Source organism: Chlorocebus sabaeus, chromosome 4, assembly GCF_047675955.1.
Source record: "Chlorocebus sabaeus isolate Y175 chromosome 4, mChlSab1.0.hap1, whole genome shotgun sequence".
In the NCBI taxonomy this organism is placed as follows: Eukaryota; Metazoa; Chordata; class Mammalia; order Primates; family Cercopithecidae; genus Chlorocebus; species Chlorocebus sabaeus.
Genome location: NC_132907.1, coordinates 61841043 through 61866039, shown reverse-complemented (window position 1 = coordinate 61866039; position 24997 = coordinate 61841043). Strand labels below are relative to the sequence as shown.

The 24997-nt window shown below is 41.6% G+C and overlaps 1 protein-coding gene across 4 annotated transcripts in view; it reads left to right on the top strand.

Moving 5' to 3' along the window:
* Positions 1 to 1738: 1738 nt before the first annotated feature.
* NPR3 (natriuretic peptide receptor 3) overlaps positions 1739 to 24997 on the top strand; it is an 85803-nt gene continuing 62544 nt past the window's right edge. For 2 of the 4 annotated variants that reach the window (XM_007961305.3, XM_007961304.3), the window contains exons 1-2: positions 2952 to 4274; positions 15904 to 16026. In XM_007961305.3, coding sequence (XP_007959496.2) covers positions 3506 to 4274; positions 15904 to 16026 — 892 coding nt within the window. In that variant the 5' untranslated portion in view covers positions 2952 to 3505. Of the gene's footprint in view, positions 2542 to 2951; positions 4275 to 15903; positions 16027 to 24997 lie in introns of those variants that run through there. The other 2 variants (XM_007961306.3, XM_037990736.2) reach the window with 2 other exon arrangements.

The window sequence follows — 24997 nt, the reverse complement described above, 5'->3', positions numbered from 1 at the left end:
TTTCATTCAACAACTGAAGCCAGAAAGGAAGCACCTAGTAAAAAGGTTACCACTCTTTTGAATGTTAAAAAAAATACTTATTTTTTCCCCATTTCAGTGTTTTACAGAATTGAAAGAAATAATATTTAAAAATTGAGTCAAAGAAATGAGTTATTTCTATTTTTTCCTTTTTTTTTCTTTTGGTTCATTTTTGTGACTAAAGTGCTGTAAAAATTCTACTATAAAATGTTATTTGTGGGTTTATTGTGCTGTAGTAGCCTCAAAACTTAGCTATATATATAAAAAATTGATACAAAGAATGTTATTACTTAGAGTAGGAATTAACTTTGTTCCTAACACTTTTACATGATGTAACTGGTGGTCCATGGTTTGTTTTGAATCCAATCCAATTTAAAAATATTCTCAGGGGATGAAGAGGTATTTAAGTATATAATTTATACTGTTTGGGCCTTAATTCATCTTGAGAGTAAGGGGTGTCCGGCTGGGTAATTTAAGTCTTCTGGCCTGAAGATTTAGAACTACATATTTACACAAACTTTCAGTTGGTTGCAAAAATTCTAATTTGATGGAAAGTAAACAAACCCATAACACTGAAATCCATACACTTACATTACTTGGTGGGTCCTCCTATAATCTTGTGACTCTTTTCATTTGAAAAAGTTTTTTAAAAATCTTAATTGTTGCTCCTTGGAATTCATAAGGGGTGTTTTGAGCCTCAGCAAAAGCATAACACTGGCATTTGTTTTTTATTCGTTCCGCTGCATGGTTTGGGGTCTCTTCCCTTCCGCAGCTTGGTCTTGTTGGTGCTCTTAAGTGTGACAAACTGCAAGTGGAGAGCTCTTGTCCAAAAGCTGCGGAGAGGCTACAGGCACTCACCCCTAACTTAGGTGCACTGCCCTGCTGTTGAACTGCGGGCGAGGTTGGGTTGCATCAGGGATGGGACAGGCGTTCACACTGGTGTCACTGAAACCCCAGGCTCTCCGCATAAACCCACACCACACACAGCAGAATCATATCGCCATTGGCTGGTGTTCCCCAGACACAGGGCATACCGCGGAGTAACAGGAAACCCTGGTTCCTTGATGTCTCCTGGCAACCAGTTTTGAAATCCATTAAGACCCTTGGAATTCATGATTTGGTTCTTGTTTTGTTGTTGTTGTTGTTCTTTTTTTTTTTTTTTTTTTTTTTTTTTTTAAATCCATGCTGCCATAAACGCCTGTCGTTCTGCAAATTCAGGAAAGATTTAATTGCTGTGAAGCACTAAATCTCAATTTTCAGTGTGTGTGGATTACCTGTTTGTGGAATTAAATTTTATACAGATGTCTCTTTTGCTCCTGGTTAGTGGCACTAATTAAATAAATGGAAATTCTCGCAGGAATTTGAAGCTCCTACTTAACAGGGAAGATTTCAGGATCACAGTGCATAATCTGAAATCTAAATGACCCAGAAGCTGAAACATTACCCATAATCACATTGACGTTTCCAGAAAGAGTGATGAGAGTGCTGTTAAGGGCGGCGAGCGCTGACACCAGAAGTTGCCATATCTCCAGAAACCCCAGTTTGCCTTTTTACCCGTCTCAAGTGAGAACCAGAGCGCATTAAGGCCTCAGAGTAAAAAACGCGGCCTCTGGGACTGCCGCACCGGGGTTGAGTCGGGTGCAAGTTTCTGCCGAAAGAGGGCGTTGGTCTGAGACTAGAAGAAATTTGTGGATACGGACGCCTAGTTAAATGAAAGACCATTTTAACATATTTTCAATGTATTTAAATGTGCAGGACTTAATTGTCAGAATTCTCCCTCCTAGTGTAGCACGTTCACATTGCAAATGACTTGCAGAAGAAGGTCCAGTTCCGTTTTGACCTGCCCAGCCGCACGGCTGACTCCCGCGACGCTCCTCTGGTCACGGACTTCTCCAGAGGCGCTTCCCTCCGGTCTCCACCGCTGTTGTGGCTGTGGCCAGTGAAAGGACTGGGTCTCCGAGGCAGAACTTTTCTTGGCGTCGCGGAACCACGGCACAGTGTCTGGAGCGCTCCAGATGAGGAGCGGTTGGATCTTTGAGCGCTCAGGTTGGAGGGGAGCGTGTGTCGTACCCGGGGGACCTACCGGGAACGTTTTGGGAAAGGCAGTCCCTTTATTTAGGTACCTGGTTTAGCACACAAAGCCCCGAGGACGCTTTGGGGATGCTTTCCAAGCTTTGTGACACCTCCAGAAGTTGAAGGGTTCGCTCGCCTTTGAGAGCAACAAGTTTCACTTTCCTGCTCTCAGTGAGCTGACGGAGGGTCCATGAACTGGGTCACTGTGACCCCGGCACCACTGCGATTCCAGCGCGAACCTGCGTGGCCCAGCGGGAGGGGGCTGGTGCGGGGCTGAGGAAGGCGGGGTGTGGGTGACGCCCGGGCCAGCCGGGCACACCAGGTCCGCGATGGAGCCATCTGCACTGGGACCTTGGTCCTTGTTTCCTGACCTTGCACCGAGGGACCGGGAAGGTCAGGTGCTCGCCCCGCGTCGGTGCGTCGGGAGGGAATGTGGCCGGAACCAGAAAGGTGAGAGCAAGCGGCACCTAAGGATTATTGCACCGAAACCACAATTTCTAGAACCATCCCTTTCTCCCAGTCCTGTTGTTGTTTTCTTTTTTTTGCACGGTGTGTGTGTGTACGTGTGCGTGCGCGCGCGCATTTCTCTACTTTAAAGCACATTTCCTTGTTTAAAGCCAGGAGCTGGAGCTGGCAAGGGAGAGGCGGGGATCGCAGAGGCGCGCGGCGTGGTGGGGGCTTCTGCCGGTGCAGACGTGGGCGATTTCAGCTTTAAGGAAAAGGCCGAGGGCCGGCGGGGAGTGGTGGTTAGGGACAGGGGCGCGATGGGTAGGGAAGGGGTGCAGGGAGGAGCCCTGATGTAAGAATGTTAATGAGAGACTCCCCCAGCCCAGCCCCCACTTCTTCCCACCCCTACCCACCCCACCCGCTGGAAATACAAGCCCGGCCTCGGAGCGCCATGTGTGGTAACACGCTCAGCCGCTGCCACGCTATTTAAACGCGGGCTATGGATCCAGGAACCGGTGCGAATCAATGAGATCAAACGCGAGGGAGATGCATCGTCAATTACAAACACTTGGACAAGTCTAACTTTTTTTTTTCTTTTACAAAAACGCTTTCAAAAGCAACCTTAGCAACGCCCAAATAAGAAGCCACCTCTAAGCAAAATAGTATATGTATAAAGGGAGGGCGAATATATACAAGTATATATATGTATATTACAGACGCACAGGTTTACACCCGGTGAACTTTTTCTTTTTTCTTTTTTTTCTTTTTTTAAGAAAAACTAGTGACATTGCAAAGAAGGACGCTTCCTCTCTATCTTTTGGCGCATTAGTGAAGGGGGTATTCTGTTTCGTTAAAGCGCCCAAGGGGGCGCAGGGACCTTGGAGAGAAGAGTGGGGAGGAAAGAGGAAGGGTGGGTGGGGGGCAGAGGGCGAGTCGGCGGCGAGGGCAAGCGCTTTCTTGAGGCACGATGCGGTCTCTGCTGGTGCTCACTTTCTCCCCGTGCGTCCTACTCGGCTGGGCGTTGCTGGCAGGCGGCACTGGTGGCGGTGGCGCTGGCGGCGGCGGCGGGGGCGCGGGCATAGGCGGCGGACGCCGGGAGAGAGAGGCGCTGCCGCCGCAGAAGATCGAGGTGCTGGTGTTACTGCCCCAGGATGACTCGTACTTGTTTTCACTGACCCGAGTGCGGCCGGCCATCGAGTACGCTCTGCGCAGCGTGGAGGGCAACGGGACCGGGAGGCGGCTTCTGCCGCCGGGCACTCGCTTCCAGGTGGCTTACGAGGACTCGGACTGTGGGAACCGTGCGCTCTTCAGCTTGGTAGACCGCGTGGCGGCGGCGCGGGGCACCAAGCCTGACCTTATCCTGGGGCCAGTGTGCGAGTATGCAGCAGCGCCAGTGGCCCGGCTTGCATCGCATTGGGACCTGCCCATGCTGTCGGCCGGGGCGCTGGCCGCCGGCTTCCAGCACAAGGACTCTGAGTACTCTCACCTCACGCGCGTGGCGCCCGCCTACGCCAAGATGGGCGAAATGATGCTCGCCCTGTTCCGCCACCACCACTGGAGCCGCGCTGCGCTGGTCTACAGCGACGACAAGCTGGAGCGGAACTGCTTCTTCACCCTCGAGGGGGTCCACGAGGTCTTCCAGGAGGAGGGTTTGCACACGTCCATCTACAGTTTCGACGAGACCAAAGACTTGGATCTGGAAGACATCGTGCGCAATATCCAGGCCAGTGAGAGAGGTGAGCAGGGGCGCGTCCCGGACCCCGGGCCCTAACCCAACCGCTCTCCGCGGCTCTCCCTGCACACCCGTCCACTCTGCAGACCCCACTCCCCCTTGCGGCGCTGAGGGCGGGTACGCGCGGGCACTCGTTCAGGTATGCGCTGTGTGGCTGCGACGACCTTTGACGACCGCCCATCGCGGTAGAGGGGTGTACATAGAGGGTCCCAGGGAGGTGAAGGGGTTGGAGGGGAGGGCGTCTGAGCCCGCAGCTCCTGCGTGCCCAGGTCCAACAGGTGCTGTCAAACCACTTGGGTGCTTTTTCTTCCCGGTTTCCACTTTGCCAGCACTGGGCTGGCGATTAGGGGGCGCACTCCCGGTGACTGGCTCCATCCACGGTCTGAAGCATCAGAGACGGAAAGAACTTGTTCCTCAGTCCTATGCCGGCTTGCGCCCCAACTTAGTGCGGAAGCGTCCGCGGACGCCTCGCAGCCAGGCGTCACCACTTGGCTGGCCTGCTCTCGGGGTTTCCCTGACTGTTGTTTGCACAGACCCCAGGTTTCTTTTAAAGGCTTGTTGAACCACTCTTCTCATTCCTTTCATTTCCCTTCCAGCCCCTTATAAACGAACTTCTGTGGTTTCCACCAAAAATGCCCCTGTGTGTCTGAATTCTGGCTGCACTCACTTCCCCCGGCATGTTCTGCAACGCAGTCTCTAATGCTCCCAGAGCTAAGCTTTGCGGGAGTACCTTTAGAAGAAACGGGCGCTGAATCTTCTTTCCACCTGTCCTCCAAATTTTCTCCATGGGTCTTTGGGTGTTGGAATAAAACCCAAAGTGAACAAAGGGCTCGAGGCTAAGGATGGTGCCTATGGCTGCGGGGAGCGGGTGGACGCGGACGTGTAATCGCCAGTGTGGCCCATTTTACTGTGGGGTAGAATCTGAGGGAAGGCGGGCTGAGATCCCAGCATAGCGGCGATCCCTCCTCCCTCCAGTCAGGGATTAGGAGCACAGCCATGAGGGAATACGGTCTCTGCTCCCCATCGGCGCTCACGCACCTGGAATGTGAGTAGTGCAATCCCGGCAAAGCTCCCCGAGACCCCAGTGCCACGCGAATGAGACCGAAGGGGAGCGGAGCTGAGCCAGGTGCGGGGCGCGCCCACAGCTTGGCATGGCCGGGCACCTGGGCGTTGGTCGTAGGGGACAGCGCAACCTGAGGCCGAGGGCCCCAGGAACAGGTGAGAGTGGACAGAGAAGCCATCAATATTGGCGCTGCAGTCACCGCCTTGCCATCTTGGCCACTTGGGACTCACCCTTTAGAGCAAAGAGGCGAGAGGTGTTTGACAGTAGGAATGCCTGGCCAAATTTTGAGCTCTCGAACTCCAGGCTGTCTGTGCCGAATCCCTGCCAGCCAAGCAGGCGGGGCGCGGGCTTTGCCGCTTATGAAAAAGGGCACGTGTGTCCAACGGCTGCGGGCTTGCCACGTCTCGGCAAGGAACCCACATCTAAGCTCCCAACTCGCAGTCGCCCGGTTTCTGCAGCCTCCATGGGGGAGTCTGCGCCCCGGGCTGCTATGGTTCCCGGAACCTGCTTCTTTAGTTCTCGGCTTTCGAGGGCTAGGAGCTAAAAGTCAGAGACTTCCCAAGGCGGGCTGGGGCTTGGGGTGTGTCACCCTACGGGCGAGATCCGCGGTTTGCTGACTTGTCCGTAATGCCACTACCCTGTAGGTCCCAATGTCAGCGGCTGCCCCGGCGCACGTGGCCTGGGATACAAAACCAAGGGCGTGTGTGAGCCCAGAGGAGGGCAGATCGCTGCCCGGGCCCCTCAGCGTCACAGTAGTGGCTGAGGCCTGGGACTGGGCCGACAGCAGTGCCCTGGTGGGCCTGGGGACTAGTGCACCCCGGGCTTCAGAGGACTAGGACTGCAGTCGGCTGCTGGGAATTATTTTTTAATTCCAAAAGCCTTATAGACGTTCCAAAGTCTCTTTACCTTTTTTTTTCCTCCAAGTTTGCATTGAGTGGTGAAAGTTTGCTTAACTGACCTGTATATTTTACAAGTGATAAGATTAGTATTTTACAATTCTTACTCTAAAAGAGATTTCCAACAGTGACCTGGCAGATATTTAGAAATATGAAACACAACAGTTTCTCCTCTAATCGTCCTCACCCTTCCACCCTGAAATTCCTCACACTCAAGAGAGAAAGTTGCCTAATAACAAAGCTCTCTTAGGGGACCTTTTACAAACACATTGAAATAACACAGTTACTTTACCATAAGAAGTTAATGTATTAAATAGGGCTTCGGTATATGGTTGCAGTGAAGTTTGTGGCTCAGTCACCGACTGGGGATCTTGGACTGCTATGAAACCTCTGTACCTCAAGCTCCTTAGGTAAAGTGGGGGTAGTCAGAGCACCCACGTCTTTGGGAAACTGGGAGGGTTAGAGGAGCTAACCCAGGAATGCGTGGGAGCAGTGCCAGGCGAATACAAAGTGCTCAATAAATGTGCGGTTTCATTGTAGTTATTGTTTTATATATGATGATAATCACCTTTACCCCAAGGGTGAGGCCATGCCATGGGAAAGAACCCTGGACTGCGATGCAGATGCTCTGGATTTGGCTGGTTTCCTTATGTGAGTTTTCTTCTCTGTGAAGCAATGTGTGGGGTGAGAATCAGGCCTCTTCAAACTGATATTCTCACCCAAGTGTGAAAATGCAGCTGACAGTATTTTTGCTTTTGAAAATTCCCTATTAAGCATTATGAATTAAAGTAGAGAGAGTTCCTCCCTCTTTTGGTGAGAACATTGACATTACTTTTTTTTTGGACTTAAGTTTCTCTTTAAAACCAAATCACACATGTTTGAACAAGTAAAACACTGACCATGCCAGCGTCTCAAATAATAATGTGACTAAAATTTCACATGGCGTACTATAGAAAGAAAAACTAAGGGACGTCAATTATTCCTTCATTTTAAGGATTTACCATCTAAGTCAATAATTTAAAATCTTTTTTTCCTGTCATGTCTTTTGCTAATACCACTAAAATAAACAGACCTGAACATATATTATTTTTAAAAACAATTATCTTTATTTAAAATGGATTTCCTTATACAGCCAGCTACTGCCCTCAGTATTCAACACACTTAACAATAAATTTAGTTTTAAAAAGACAGGCTTAGAAATAATTTTTTTAAGCAATAAAAGCCAGTAGTTGTTTTGTCGATGCACTTTATATGGTGCAGAACTAGAAGTATCCTAACGCAAATGTTGTTATGTGAAGAACTGTAGTTGTATCCTTTTAGTTATTAGTATGTCATTAATCTGGGCCTGTATAATGACTGTATAACATTATACAGTCGGTAGAGATAGAGATAACAGTATTTAATCCATACAAGAGTCATTTATTTTTAGAATTAGTCTGGGGTAAATGACCGAGTGGTCAGTGAGCAGCATTTTTAAGGAAAGAACCCATGATAAGTGTAAAATAACTAACACAGCAGGGGAAAAAAGGAGCTTTGTAGGCTGCAGTGTGGAAATTCTAAAGGCCTTTGGAGTTGATGGAGCTTTATGAACAACAGAAATAAAGATTCAATCTCCATTTTGCAAACAATATCCATTGCTATGTAGTGTAGAAACAACCAGAGGGAAACCTTTTTTGAAAAAAATTAGATTTACTTTTTACCAAAGTTTAGTTCTACAGCTATAGAAAGTGAGAAAACTACACAAGGTTTATGAGGATAAAAAGGTTCCTGTCTCCTACTCTCCATTTTTTACTCTCAATTCTTGTTAGCTGTTCCTGTAGGTATTGGCCTTCATATCTCTTAATAACATGCTACTTTTTTTTTCAGTTTTAGGTCTTATCTCTTGGAATCCTAGTGGAAGAAAATTCTCTTCTCGATCATTCTATTGCCTGTTAACCACACATGCAAGCTTTCTTTCCAGTCATCTTTCCAATATGGTTGTGTCAAAATTTTTCTCAGTAGGCTGAGGCAGGAAGATTACTTGAGTCCAAGAGTTTGAGGCTATGGATTGCACTATTTGAATAGCCACTGCACTCCAGCCTGGGCAATGCAGCTAGACCCCATCTCTTACACAATCTTTTTAGTTAGCCCAGTATTCAGTATAAGCATTATCATTACTTTCTAAATGATAGTTAAGGTTAAGTCACATAGGCTCCTATGTTGCCATTTCCTTTTTTTCCCTAGTTATTTTCCTTGGAGTTAAAAAAGTCCATTTTTGTTTATTTGCTTAATTTTCTATGGATTTATAATTAAGTAATCTTCTAATTCTTTATTTTAAATCTCCTGAGTTTTAAAAAAAATTATGCTACTTTAAGTTCTAGGGTACATGTGCACAATGTGCAGGTTTGATACATAGGTATACATGTGCCATGTTGGTTTGCTTCACCCATCAAGTCATCATTTGCATCAGGAATTTCTCCTAATGCTATCCCTCCCCCAGTCCCCCACCCATCAACGGGCCCTGGTGTGTGATGTTCTCCACCCTGTGTCCAAGTGATCTCATTGTTCAATTCCCACCTATGAGTGAGAACATGTTGTGTTTTGTTTTCTGTCCTTGTGACAGTTTGCTGAGAATGATGGTTTCCAGCTTCATCCATTTCTCTGCAAAGAACATGAACTCAGCCTTTTTTGTGACTGCATAGTATTACGTGGTGTATATGTGCCACATTTTCTTAATCTGGTCTATCATTGATGGACATTTGGGTTGGTTCCAAGTCTTTGCTATTGTGAATAGTGCTGAAATAAACATATGTGTGCATGTTTCTTTATCCAGCATGATTTATAATCCTTTGGGTATATACCCAGTAATGGGATTGCTAGGTCAAATGGTAATTCTAGTTCTAGATCCTTGAGGAATCACCACACTGTCTTCCACAATGGTTGAACTAATTTACACTCCCACCAACAGTGTAAAAGTGTTCCTATTGCTCCACATCCTCTCCAGCATCTGTTGTTTCCTGACTTTTTAATGATTGCCATTCTAACTGGCGTGAGATGGTATCTCATTGTGGTTTTGATTTGCATTTCTCTGATGACCAGTGATGATGAGCATTTTTTCATGTGTCTGTTGGCTGCATAAATGTCTTCCTTTGAGAAGTGTCTGTTCATACCCTTTGCCTACTTTCTGATGGGATTGTTTTTTTCTTGTAAATTTGTTTGAGTTCTTTGTAGATTCTGGATATTAGCCCTTTGTTAGATGGGGAGATTGCAAACATTTTCTCCCATTCTGTAGGTTGTCTGTTCACTCTGATGGTAGTTTCTTTTGCTATGCAGAAGCTCTTTAGTTTAATTAGATCCCATTTGTCTATTTTGGCTTTTGTTGCCATTGCTTTTGGTGTTTTAGTCATGAAGTCCTTGCCCATGCCTGTGTCCTGAAAGATATTGCCTAGATTTTCTTCTGGGTTTTTTTTTATGATTTTAGGTCCAGCATTTAAGTCTTTAATCCAACTTGAATTAATTTTTGTGTAAGGTGTAAGGAAGGGATCCAGTTTCAACTTTCTACAGATGGCCAGCCAGTTTTCCCAGCACCATTTACTAAATAAGGAATCCTTCCCCCATTTCCTGTTTTTGTCAAGTTTGTCGAAGATCAGATGGCTGTAGATGTGTGACATTATTTCTGAGGGCTCTGTTATGTTCCATTGGTCTATATCTCTGTTTTGGTACCAGTGCCATGCTGTTTTGGTTGCTGTTGCCTTGTAGTATAGTTTGAAGTCAGGTAGCCTGATGCCTCCAGCTTTGTTCTTTTTGTTTAGGATTGTCTTGGCAATGTGGGCTCTTTTTTGGTTCCATATGAACTTTAAAGTAGTTTTTTCCAATTCTGTGAAGAAAGTCATTGGTAGCTTGATGGGGATGGCATTGAATCTATAAATTACTTTGGGCAATATGGCCATTTTCATGATACTGATTCTTCCTATCCATGAGCATAGAATATTATTCCATTTGTTTGTGTCCTCTTTTATTTTATTTTATTTTTGTTGAGCAGTGGTTTGTAGTTCTCCTTGAAGAGGTCCTTCACATCCCTTGTAAGTTGGATTCCTAGGTATTTTATTCTCTTTGTAGCAATTGTGAATGGGAGTTCACTCATGATTTGGCTCTCTGTTTGTCTGCTATTGGTGTATAGGAATGCTTGTGATTTTTGCACATTGATTTTGTATCCTGAGACTTTGCTGAAGTTGCTTATCAGCTGAAGGAGATTTTGGGCTGAGATGATGGGGTTTTCTAAATACACAATCATGTCATCTGCAAACAGGGACAATTTGACCTCCTCATTTCCTAATTTAATACCCTTTATTTCTTTCTCTTGCCTGACTGCCCTGGCCAGAACTTCCAACACTATGTTGAATAGGAGTGGTGAGAGAGGGCACCCTTGTCTTGTGCCAGTTTTCAAAGGGAATGCTTCCAGTTTTTGCCAATTCGGTATGATATTGGTTGTGGATTTGTCATAAATAGCTCTTATTATTTTGAGATACAGTCCTTCAATACCTAGTTTATTGAGAGTTTTTAGCATGAAGCGTTGCTGAATTTTGTTGAAGGCCTTTTCTGTATCTATTGAGATAATCATGTGGTTTTTGTTGTTGGTTCTGTTCATGTGATGAATTACGTTATTGATTTGCATATGTTGAACCAGCCTTGCATCCCAGTTATTTTGTAGATATTTTGCACAGTTGGCCACTGTGGGTTCTTCAACATCCTCCTGGGGCTTCCAACACCTCTCTGTTGAGCTAGATCCCTGTGTGCTTCTCTTTTTTGATTATGTTTTTGTTTTGGTGGAGCACATCCACCAAGAGCTTTCTGAGAAAGGATGAATAAGGCCAAAAGTTTGAGATGTTTTGTGACTGAAAATTTTCATCATACCTTTATACATAATATTAGTATTCTAGGTTGGAAATAATTTCCCTCAAAATGTGACAGTATTGCTTTACTGTCTTCTAAATTCTAACATTGTTATTAGAAATCTGGAATCAGTTTGGATTCTGAACTTATTGTTTGTTGCTTTGCTTTCCTGGAAATTTTTAGACTCTTCTCCTCTTCCTTGTGTACTCAATAGGCCTCTTTTATCCAGAAACTCATATCTTTTAATTCTTTTAATTCTGGGAATACTTCTTAAATTATTTCTGTGATACTTGTATCCTTTTCATTTTGTCTATTTCCTCTTTCTAGGTTTTTTCTAATTTGGATGCTAGACCTCTTGGAATAATCCTCTACTTTTCTTACCTTCTATTTACCAGCTATCTTTTTTTTTTTTTTTTTTTTTTTATAATTCATCTTGTTTGGATATTTCCTTGGCCACTTTTAAAGTTATTGTTGAGTTTTTCATTTTTGGTATCATGTTTTCAGTGTATAGGACATGGCATACTCTGCTTTGCTACCATGCAGTAATATCCCTCTTTTCCTTCTAAATTTAGAATTAACTGGAAGAGGGTACAGTAACCAGATGGAGAATATTAATATATCCCTATTATTGATAAAACCAGTTGAACATGGATTTAGATCTATTTCCAAAAGGGCCTGCTTGCTATTACTTCCTCCCAGAATTAGGCAGGAATATCTACTAAATTACAGACAGTGCCATTTAGCTGCAAATCTCCCCTGCTAACTCTTGACCATGTGACAAAAGAAGCCCATGATGTGTGCTCTCTGCAAACAGCCACAACCCAAAGAAGAAGGAAGAAAAGACTGAGCCAGCATACTCAGTTTTAGGCTCAACAGTCAGACATTTCACTTCTTTTCCTCTTGTTGGGGGTGAGGGGAGAGAAAATGAAAGCACATTGAGAGATGAGAAATGTTAGCCCATTAGAGGTTTCTCCCAAGGAAAACTTGAGATTTTGGAAATAACTATCCCCGCGATTCAGGGATACTACCTGGAATGTTTTTGATTCTCTGAATTGACACCTCTTTGCATTTCTCTCTGCTGTTCTTAGAGTGATTGCAAGAACATGATGCAATAGTAAGAAGTCATTTACAGAAGTCATTGTGGGAACCACATGATGGAGGGTGGCATGGAACATTGAAGGTTCTTTGGTAAGGAGGATAAAATAGAGTAGAATGAGGAAAAGTCTATACATAAAGTTAGAGTTACACCATTGTCCCTGCTTTTAGAATTTTAACAATTTGACCCAAAATTAATATTTATGTATTTAACTATACTGAGATACAACAAAAACTGCCTTAATTAACCTCCACTTATGCAGGTCGCAGGATTACCTGATGTTCTCTGTTCTCTATAAATCTTATCACTTGTTGGTAGACGCTGGCAGCTAGTAGAGTTCTTCTGAGTGTGCCACACACTTCTCATACTTCTTCATATATTTTCTAAGAGTTGTCCCCAAGTCTGTTGATGCTGGTTGTGCTTATTATGATAAATATGTAATTTAATTAGTTATTATATAAGTTGATGAAACATAAGCAGGAAAAGAAAGTTATTTTAATTAAAACTATTCTAAACCTTTTGATTGTATAAAGGCAAGTTACTAAAAATACTTGCTGTTCAATTAGGCATGAGTGAGACAACCCTACGAGATTGGGGAGCATCATAAAAATCTGGGATCGTGTACTCTGACTACTTTGCCAGTGTCATTAGGTGCTTGTTCCAGTTTGAACTAAAACTGGATGATAATGTGCATTATGGGTTTGGTTTATTCAAGAAAGACAATGCTCTGCCCATGAACTTGGAAATTAGGGCTTCCTTTTGAGTCTTAAATCACATGGCCAACACAAAATGAGTAAGTTCTAAAATAATCAAAATCTGCTTAGATAGACACAGTGCCACTCTATGTCTCTCTTGCTCAGTCTAAGTGGGTACTAACATTTACAGAAAGAATGTAGGCTGGGCCTGGTGGCTCATGCCTGTAATCTCAGCACTTTGGGAGGCCCAAGGTGGGCAGATCACTTGAGGCCAGGAGTTTGAGACCAGCCTGGCCAACATGACAGAACTCTATCTACACAAAAAGTACAAAAATTAGCTGGGTGTGGTAACATGCACCTGTAGTCCCAGCGACTTGGGAGGTGCTGAGGTGGCAGGATCGCGTGAGCCCAGGAGATGGAGATTGCAGTGAGCTAAGATTGAGTCACTGCACTCCAGTCTGGGTGACAGAGTGAGAGTCTGTCTCCAAACAAACAAACAAAATAACAACAACAAAAAACAAAACAAAGAATGTGTCCATCAGAAGGACTTGGTGGTGGTGGGGTGTCTGTTAGTTTGTTTTCTGTTGCTATGACAAAATACCACAGACTGGGTGATTTATAAAGAAAGAAGTTTATTTAGCATGTGGTTCTAGAGGCTAGGAAGTCCAAGAGCATGGTGCCAGCATCTTGTGAGGGCCTTCTTGCTGTGTCATAACACTATGGAGGGCATCACATGGTAAGAGAGCAAATGTGTGCCAGCTCAGGTCTCTCTTCCTCTTCTTCTAAACTGCCAGTCCCATCTTAGGGGACCAACCCTGATGACCTTGTATAATCATAAGTATCTACCAAAGGCCCCATCTCCAAATACCACCAACAAATGATTTTGAGCATTAAGTTTCCAACACATGAAATCTGGGGGACACAACCAAACCATAGCAGGAAGAGAGAGAAGGAGATGAGCCAGGAATGTGAAAATAGAAAAAAAGTGCCACAGAGGCCAGTGTTTAGGGAAACTTCAGGCAAAGTTTAGGAAAGCTGGTCCTCTGGTGCTTGGACCCTGCCTGTTTGGTCCTGGACCAGATATATCTCTTAGATGGATGCCTAGGGTCATCAAGTCCTGGTGACTTTGACAGCTGAATCCTCTACTGGCCTCCCTGATTCTGATTTCATCCTTACTTGCATCCTACTGCTTATAATTTGTCTCTCCAGTTAGCATGCCCAGCTACAGGGCATGTTGACACAAATATATTCATAACCATCCTGGACCTCATTGAATTTAAATAGTATGCATTTCAGATTACCTACGCATATCTGAGTTAGGTTATTGGAAAGTTGCCCCTAAGCAATGATTCTACTCTCTATATGTTGACAGAATCAGGTTCTGCATCTTGGAATTGAGAGCCAGATCCTGGACTATGATCACTTGCTCGAAAAATGATGAGGGCTGCTTGGTGGCCAGTCAGCCAGAACTTCCCGGAACCTCCTGGAGACATCTACTCTTGGAATCCACATTCTTCAAACTTGTCCAGCCTCAGTCCCTTGTTGAATGTGTTATGGGACACCTTGACTCTTTGTTCATTTAAGACGCTAGAATCAAATCAGAGGTAAAACAAGGGTCTAAGTCATAACAAATAATTAGGAGTTTCTTTGAAAACTTTCTTACTGAGGCATCTTGGAATTGATTATCCCAAATATATACCTATACTTTCAGGCAGAAACAATACCTACTCCCATTGTTATAAATCTCTAAGAATTTTGTATTGTTTTAGAAACTTCTTCTCTAGAGCTTTTATGCTGTACACCGAGCCCTTCTGGGGTATGAAATGTCAGAGTCATGATCTAACACTGAATTAACGTGTGCAGTAAACTAAATATCAACAAGAGCCCAACCTCCATGCAGGTTGCCAAGGCTGCTTTGGCATAGCCTGAAGTTTGTTTTACGTCTTTCAGCACCCATGCTTTTACAAAGAACATACACATCTTGGAGGGCTGGCATGCATTGTGATAATGCGGTTTATAGCACCCAGGTCTCTCCAGGTCTCTTTGCACAGTATGTGTGCAGCAAAACAGTGGATCTGGTCATGGAGACCTGGGTCTATCAACAGGGATCAAATTGACTGGGTAATGGTCAAGCCCTACTTCACTCTAGCCTGTGTAGCCCTTATATGGTAGGCAACAATATCCAATTCGAGGGGCTTTCAAGTTGTGTGAAGCCTCTTGAATCCAACAGTGTGGATATAAACTGAGAGAACAGGGGAGAAACACTTGGAATCTTACAAATGATTTCTTATGTATGTTGAGACAACCTGAAAATAATGTTTTAAAATTCGAACAGCAGAAAGCTTGTAGCACTCCCTGAATCCTCTGATTTGCCAAGTTAATGTTCTCTCTAAAATCATTAAGTTTGTTTTTTCAGGACAGTGCATTTACTATGCTATTAAGTATAAAAAGCAGTTGACAATTTTCACTATCTTATATTGGGCAAATCTGGTGACTTATTTGATGCAGTTTATTTTTAAAAAGAACTTTTTTTTAAAAAAGAAAAGGTCCAGAATCCAATCCAGCATCACACATTGCAGTCAGTAGCCTATTCCTTTAAGCCTCTTTCAGTCTAGAATGTTTCCTCAGCCTGTCTTTGTTGTTCATGAAATTGACCATTTTAAAGAGCATACACCGATTTTCTACAGACCATCCCCCAAGTTGGGTTTGTGACTGCCTCCTTCTGATTAGATGTAGACTGCCCATCTAGACATTTTGGTCCTTAGAGTGTTATTCCAGGTGTCCCATGAGTCTGTGTTCCCATGGTTGGTGATGTTGGCTTCCATCTCTTGGTTATGGAGATGTCTGCTAGGTTCCTCCATGGTCCATTTGTAGTTAATAAGTGATTGTGAGGAGATACTTCAGGACCATACAAGTATCCCATTCCTTGTCAGATGTCCCTCACTGGTGTCAGCATGCTCAAAGTGCTCTGCAAAGGGGGGCCTCATGTGTGTTGTTTGTTCCTCCCCTAGTGGTGATCATGTGTGCGAGCAGTGACACCGTCCGGAGCATCATGCTGGCGGCGCACAGGCATGGCATGACCAGTGGAGACTACGCCTTCTTCAACATTGAACTCTTCAACAGCTCTTCCTATGGTAACTCTGCTTCCACTTTCCCCTCCTCTGCTAAGGTTCCAAGAGAGGTTATCAGATGCCGATGAATGGTGGGTTGGATAAATAATATGTGGTACATAAACACCATGGAATACTATGCAGCTATATAAAAGAATGGAATCATGTCCTTGGCAGCAACATTAATGGAGCTGGAGGCCATGATCCAAACAAATTAAAGCAGGAACAGAAAACCAAACACTGCATGTTCTCACTTATAAATGGGAGCTAAACACTGAGTACACATGGACATAAACATGGAAACAATAGGCACTGGGGACTCCTGGGGGTGGTGGGGATGCGTTAGAAAACGCTGTTGGGTATTTACATTCACTACTTAGGTGATGGGAACCATACTCCAAACCCCAGCATCACACAATATTTCCATGTAACAAATCTGCACATGTACCCTTTGTATCTAGAATAAAAGTTAAAATAAAAAACAAGGGGGTTGTGAGAAAGATTCAAAAATTTGAAATATGTCCATAAATGCAATTTCCATAAATGCAATTTTGGAAATTTGTGACTCTGAACACTCCTACAGCTTCTCAAATTTCTTGAATTTGCTTGATCTCTAACAATTCAATTAGAGCAAAAAGATACCATATTCCTGTGTTGTCAAGACACCTGTCTGAGTATGAGCGTAGCCCAGTCCTGCACTCCAAATGGTCATAAATCCAGGTCCCAAAGACCCCTTGTCCAGTGCGTTTCCAACTGCATGTTGCTATCATCATGAAAGTATCATGAACAGAATAATTTCAATGAGATTTGGGCAGAATTTTTAATAGAATGGAATAGACTAGAACATAACACTACTGAACAGGTAAAGGTGTGTCACACTTAGCGTGTGTATTGTTTTAGAAAGCTTTTACTTTAGTAATATTATTGCACATTTGTGTGTATATGTGCATGTTACACCTATGTTTACAATGGGTCACAGTGTGAAATAAAATAACTGTTATTGCAAATTGAGGTAAAAATCATTTGAAAGCCACTGTTCCCAGTCCCCTTTCTTTCAGATTACTGCACCTTAAACCTCTCCTATACAGAAGTTGTGAGCCACTAATGTATAGAGTTGAAAGCATTTAATTTCCTATAATGAATCTGGGGAAGTTTGCAGGGTTCCTGTTATGGAGGGTGTTTAAGGAGATCATAAAGATAATAGGTACAAGACGTTTCTCCCCCAAATGTGGTTAGGGCTCTCTCTGAAGCAGACAGCACAGGGCTACAGAACATGTTCTCAAACGCTGCATGCTGGCTGCTCAGAGTGGAGCAGTGGTAAGGGAAGTGTAAGTGTGTATATCACAAATGGCATGTTTATACTGAGCTTCACTTCCCAGTTCTTGCTGATGAGATATAGTTGGACAGGATCTAAACCTTAAAACATAAGCCCCGGTTTCCTGCTCTGATATCCTGGTTTACTGGAGCAGTACATCATTGTGCATATACAGATAATAAAACACACTTATCATGGAGATAAAGAAAAGTTGATGAAACAAAATTAGCCACTGCTTCCTGTAGCGGATAAAATTGGAGATTTGAGGCTTGCAAGATAAACACCCTAATTTGCCCTCCTTGCTGCCATGATGGTCTTTTCCCCTCTGTTTCACACAAGCAGAGTGGTGGTTTCACTTCTTGACTCAAGATCAGAATGCAGTTTTACTATGGGCTGCAGGGTTGAGTTCATTGAAATAATGGTAGAAACTAGTGAAAACGAAAAACATGTATGTTGAGTTTTGCAAGTTGGCAACTACAAATACAGAATTTAGAGGCAGTGCATGTGAATTTAGAGATATTAGGTCTGGCAAGTACCTAATACAAATGTTAGGTACTAGAATTCCTCTCATCCACAGATAAAGCCTTTATTACTTTTCCCTGTTAATTATAATACATGAGTATTGTAGACAATTTAGAAAACACAGAAAAGCACAGGAAAGTAAATAAGTTATCATAATTCTGCCATGCAGACAAAAGTACATTGATAATTTTTAGAAGTATGTACATCCTGCCTATTTTATACATATATGTCTTACAAAAACATTCTTCAATATATTGATCATACTATTTATGGTATGGCTCTATGTTCTTTCATAATGTTGATAATCATCTTTTATAAGTCTTATTTTTCAATATTGATGTTGTTCCCAGCTTTTTGATATTAAGAACAGTGCTATGTTGAGTATACACACACACATATACACTCTCTCTCTCACACATATTTGTACATATATATATTATCTGTAAAATAAATTTCTAGAAGTAGAATTGCTGGCTCAAAGGTTATGTGCTTTTAATTTTTTTTTTTTTTTTTTTTTTTTTTTGAGACGGTGTCTCACCCTGTTGCCTAGGCTGGAGTATAGTGGCGTGATCTTGGTTCACTGTAGCCTCAACACCCTGGGCTCAAGTAATCTTTCTACCTCAGTCTCCTGAGTAGCTGGGACTACAGGCATGTGCCACCAAGCCTGGTTAATTTCTTTTATTTTCTTTAGAGACAGGGTTTCATCATGTTGCCCAGGCTAGGGTTGAACTCCTGGGCTCAAGTGATCTGCCTGCCTCAGCCTTCCAAAGTCTGAAGGGACTACAAACATGAACCACCATGCTGCCTGCCATTTAGGTTTTGATAGATATTGTCCATTTTTACTTTCGCAGCAAAGTGTGTGATTATCTGTTTTCCTGTAACCTTGTCAACCCTGTATAACTTAAGTTTTACCTTATTTTATTTAATTGAATTTCTTTTTATGTTTATAAGCAAAGTTTTGCAGTTTTCTCATTTATATTGTGCATTTTTCTTGTTGTGTTTGTTCTTAGGTATTTTATGTTTTTTGGTTGTTATTATAATCATGATCTTTTCCCATTGTGTTTTGGAATGATATTTATGTAGAGAAGCAATGAGTTCTTGTTTATTTATTTTGCAAGAATTCTACTTATTAAAATCCTCTGCTCTAATAGTTTTTGTATCATTTCAAATAACAATGACAGCTTTTTCCTCCATTTTGATAGTTGAACATCCTATTTCTTATTCTTTTCTTATTGCATTGGCAAGAACTTCCAGAATAATATCATATAACGGGGGTTATACTTTAAATTTTGACTTCTGTCATGAAGTAGATGGTAAAGTATCCTTTTATTCCTAGTTTATCAAGTCTGATTTTTAAAATCGGAAATGAATATTGAATAATATGAAATGCATTTGACCTGTTCTCCTAATAAATTTAAAAATATTGGGCCACCATGGCATTCTTAGAATCAAGTGTACTTTGTCATGATGATGTTTTAAAAGATATATTGTTGAGTTTAAGTTTTTAGTGTTTTATTTAGGGTTTTGGATCTATATTCATGAGTGAGATTCAAGACCAGTTTTTGGCTGGACCGCAGTGGCTCTTGCCTTTAATGCTAGCACTTTGGGAGACTGAGGCAGATGATTACCTGAGGTCAGGAGTTCAAGACCGCCTGGCCAACATGGTGAAACCCCGTCTCCACTAAAAATACAAAAATTAGCTGGGCGTGGTGGCATGCGCCTATAATCCCAGCTACTTGGGAGGCTGAGGCACAAGAATTGCTTGAACCTGGGAGGTGGAGGCTGTAGTGAGCTGAGATCTTGCCACTGCACTCCAGCCTAGGCAACAAGAGTGAAACTTGATCTCAGAAAAAAAAAAGTCTTTTTTTGGGATGACATTGCCAGATTTTAATATCAGGTTCTTATTAGCTTTATAGAATTAATTGAGATACTTTCCATTGTTTTTCATGCTCTATAACAATTTTGATACCATAGGAATATTCCTTGAAATAAGAAAAAAGTTCAACTCTGTATTTGCACCTAACTTCTTTCTGGAAGTAATTTTTGGACAACTTAAAAAAACTCTTCTATAGTGAAATAATTTCAGACATAAAAAACTTACAAAAAATGTAAGTTGAGAGTCACTTATTTGAAATTCTTGGTATTAAAGTGTTTCAGATTCCAAGTTTTTATTTGGATTTTTGAATATTTGTGTGATATATATATACATATATGTGTGTGTGTGTGTGTGTGTGTGTGTGTGTGTATATATGTAAAATGAGACATCTTGGAGATGCGACCCAAGTCTAAACATGAAATTCATTTATGTTCCATATACCTTATACACATAGCCTAAAGATAATTTTATTTTTTCCCTAAGGATGCTGAATAATCTGTATATCGTGTGCCTGTGTTTTGACCCATCACATGAAGTCAAGTGTGGAATTTTCCACTTGTGGTGTTATGTTGCTATGTTGGTGCTCAAAAAGTTTTGAATTTTGGAACATTTTGGATTTCCCATTTTTGGAGTAGGATGCTTAATCTGTATAGAGACTTCATGTACAGTTATGTGTTGCTTAATGATGGAGATACATTCTGAGAAATGAGTGGTTAGGCGGGTTCATCATTGTATTAACACCATAGAAGGTTTTCATACAAACCTAAATGGCATATAGCTTACTACACACCTATGCTATATGGTATAGCTTGTTGCTCCTAGGCGATAAACATGTACAGCAAGTTATCGTACCGAATACTGTAGACAATTATAGCACAATAGGATTTGGGTATCTAAACATAGATTCTATCTAAGCATAGAAAAGGTATAGTAAAAATACAGTTTTATAATATTATGGGACTGCTGTCATATATGTGGTTTGTCATTGACTGAAATGTTATTTGGGGCTTGACTGTACATATTTTACCAAGCTTCCTCTAATGTTACCAAATAACCACAGTACAATTATCAAAACAGGGAAATTAATGTTGGCACAATATTATTAACTAAACTACAGGCCTATTTGAAGTTTACCACCACTTCTCTAATGTCCTTTTTCTGTTCCAGGATCCAATCCAGGATCCCACACTGCCATTTAGTTGTTGTGTCTCCTTTATCTCCTCCAGTATGTGATAATTCCTCAGTCTTTCCTTCTTTCATGACTTTGACACTTAAAAAAAAAAGTTTTAACTATGACCAAGTGGGGTTTATCCCAGGGATGCAAAGTTGGTTGTATATTTGAAAAGCAATCAATTTAATCCATCAAATTAAGGAAGTTAAAGAAAAAAAAATCACATGATCATATCAATAGATACAGAACAAGCTTTTAACAAAATTCAACACCCATTCATGATCTTAAAAATAAAAAATAATAAAACAAGAAACATAGGGGAACCTGCTTAGGTTGACAAAGAATACTACAAAAACCTCACAGCTGATATCACAATTAATGGTGAAAGACTGAATGCTTTTCCCATAATATGAGAAACTAAGCAAGGATGTTCACCTTCATTACTCATTCAATTTGCCACTAGGGGTTCTAGACAGATAAACAGGGCAAGAAAGGAAAATAAAAAGCATACAGGTTGGAAAAGAAGAATCTGCTGTTTTGTGCAGATGTCATGGCTGTCTATGTAGTGAATCCCAAATAATCTACAAAAATTCCTTAAAGCTATTTAATGAGTTTAGCAAGATCCCAAGATACAGGTTCAACATACAAAAATCACTTGTGTTTCTATATTCTAGCAATCAACATGTAGATGTCAAAATCAACAATATAATATCATTTGGTCAAAAAAGAAACATTTAAAAATGTAAATTAAAAAATATCTAGTTTTTTTTTGCTGAAAACTACAAAATGCTGACGAAACCACTAATGAAAGAAATAAAAAAATGATCTGTATTAATGAGAGACATACCTTGTTCATGAATTGGAAGACTCAACATGGTGAAGAGGACAATTTTTTCTTACATTGAGGTTAAGTAAATTTCTTATAAAAATTTCAACAATTTTTTTTAGATGTAAGGAAGATTATTCTAACTTTGACACTTTTCATGAACCTATTATTTTGTAGAATGTCTTTCAATTTGGATTTATCTGGTATTTTTCCACAATGAGATTGAGTTTGTGCATTTTGGTGAGAATACTGCAGGCGTGATGTTGTGTCCCTCTCATTGCATAATACCAGTGCATAAGAAGCCATACTATATGACTTATTGCTGGTGATATTTGGGCAAATTTTTAACACTTCCTTTCCTATGAGTTTAATTTTTCTGCTTCTTGAAAATTCTACTACACAGAGTTATACAGAATGCTCTTACACAACTTACAAAGTATACTTGGGGTTTCTGATTAGATCCTTTATATTTTATATTTCACACCATATTTGCTCAGACTTTGTGCTTTGGTGTTGTTCTGCCTGAGAGGCTCTGCCATGTACTAGCTGTTAACTCTAAAAGCTAAAGGTTAAGAGATGGTTAAGAGCTTAATCTTTAACCCTGGCAAAGTAACATAACTCTGCCCTCCCCTGCAAGCCTTAGTTTCTTCTAATGAGAATAATAATACTTATCTTATGGCATCAGATTGAGTAATAAATGAGGTGATATATATAAAATACCTTGAAAATTTCTTGGAATAACTATTTAATAAATGTTAGCTATATTTTATTAGTCCTAGTTTACTTTGACCATTACACCTAATACTTAAAAAATTATCTTAAGTTTATACTTTTTTTTCCTGTGGTGATAGGTTTATAGATAGATTTAAGGCCATACATTCTGTTATCAGGTTAGCCAATGTTAATATAATACATCCCAATCACCTGGGTGCATTAGGAATTGCATCTTCAAGCACCTAACCAAGAAGTCCAGTTGTAGTGATTTTAAACAAATGTAGAGATTTATTCTCTTACCTGAAACACATCCAGAGGTGGGAAGTTGAAGGCAGGGATGATGACTTCCTAATGTCATCAGGAGTCCAAGCTGGTTCTGTTTTCCTGCTACTCTTAATCTTAGTGCATAAAATCCATTCTCAAGATCAAATATGGTGGCTAGAGCTCCAGGGATCACGTGTTAATTCTAGGCAAGACAAAGAGAAAAGACAACAGGTAAAAAGAGACCCTCCTGGATGACGTGGTTCTCTGTGAAAGGCTTTCCTGGAAGCCCCACTCATTAACTTCTGCTTACATTTCACTGACTAGCTCTAGTAATAAGGGATATCAGGGAATGTGTGCTCTTAATTGGACTCACTGCTATCCTACATCAATTTAGGAATCTGTTACTAAGGAAGAAGACAGCGTGGATGTAGGAAAGCAACTGTCCATCTTCCACAGACTCTGAAGCACCTTTTTCCTTGGGGTAGAAGCAGTCAACAGAATCACATGGTGGGCAGAGTGACCTAGACCGAGCTTCTGCTATACATCAGTAGTAAAGGGCCTTGTTTGAAACTTTGTACCCCAATAATCAGATATATATGTTCATGAAAAGTTCGTCAATATCTACCTCTCCCTGGGCCTCTTCATACCAAACCCTATACTTTTTCTAGGAAAAGGCCTCTGTTTTATTTTATTTATTTTATTATTTATTACTATTTTATTTTATTTGTTTTTTGAGACAGTTTCACTGTTGTCACCCAGGCTGGATTGCAATGGCATGATCTCAGCTCCTGCAACCTCTGCCTCCTGTGTTCAAGCAATTCTCCTGCCTCAGCCTCCCGAGTAGCTAGGATTATAGGCATGTGCCACTAAGCCCGGCTAATTTTTGTATTTTTAGTAGAGACAGGGTTTCACCATGTTGGCTAGGCTGGTCTCGAACTCCTGACCTCAGATGATCCGCCTGCCTCAGCATCCCAAAGTGCTGGGATTACAGACGTGAGCCACCATGCCCGGCCAAGGCATCTAATTTTAGTCACTACTTATTTGGTGTTGGATTGAAACAAACATATTGATAGTGTATCTATTTTTACTAATTACTAGATTGTTTGGTCTTGGTGAGCACTCAAAAAAAGATTCTCAGATTTGCCCAAATTATGTGATTACAGGAGTTCAGTGGGTAATATATTATGGGATAATTCAAGAGATTGAAAATAAGACGTAGGTTGGGTTTTAAACATAGGTTTAAAAAAGTCTAGAAAGAAGGTAATATATATTGCCCCATAGAGCTTTTAAAGGCACCAATTGACATTTTTGTCCATTGGCATTACCTACTTAGAAGGTAGGTTAGGTGGGTAATTTATCTGGGCGATCCTGTCCAGAACTGTTATTATTGTAGAGCTTCCCTATCTTCCTGAGAACTCAGAAAGCACTAATTAAGATGAGAACAGAAGTTCAGTAGAGATTGGTGATGCACACAAATTAAATTATTTGACTGGCTAAAAATGGAAAAATAACAGAAAAACCAGGGAGAGATTAGAATTATGTTTTGCCATAAAAGTGATACATGTACATTAAAGTCAATTTGGAACATAGAAAAAAGAAAAAGAATTCTCACATAATTCATCAATCATAACAGCTGCTAAAGAGCATTTTGGCACTTCCCCTTCTGATATTTTTTCCTCTGCTACATTTGTTTTTAACGTTTTTGTCAACCACTGCATATACAATTTTAAATCTTAGAACACCCAAACTCTGATGAAATGAGTGTATGTTGGGTAGGGCGTTGGTATTTGGAGTCTGGCTTGCATTTGGATCTTGTTCCTATCATTTATTAGCTAAATGACTCTGGGCATGTTAATCTCCTTGAGCCTCAATTTCCTCATCTGTACAATAGGGATTGTACTTAAATCTTTTTCAAAGAGTTGTTATGAGAATTAAAGAAAGAAATACTGCAGGTTAGAACAGCTATGTGGAGTGTGCACAATGGTAGCCTCCATTAGGGGTTGCTGTTATTAACAAAGGGTGTAATTGGACCAGCCTAGCCATGGCAAGCATGTGACAGTGGGTCGTTTGGAGAGGGTGGGGGTAAGCCAAGGAAGGCAGTTATTTTCTCTCCTTAAATGACCACCAGAGCTGAAGAGCCACAGTACTGTGGGGCCAGGCCAGGTGAATGCTAAGCATTCATTTCTTGGACAGATTCTGATGGCTCAGCTACTCATTCAGGTAATATATATTGAACATTTACTATGTGCTAGGTCCTCATAAGTACCGGGAACTACAGGATGGCACAGTTACCCCAACATGGGTACC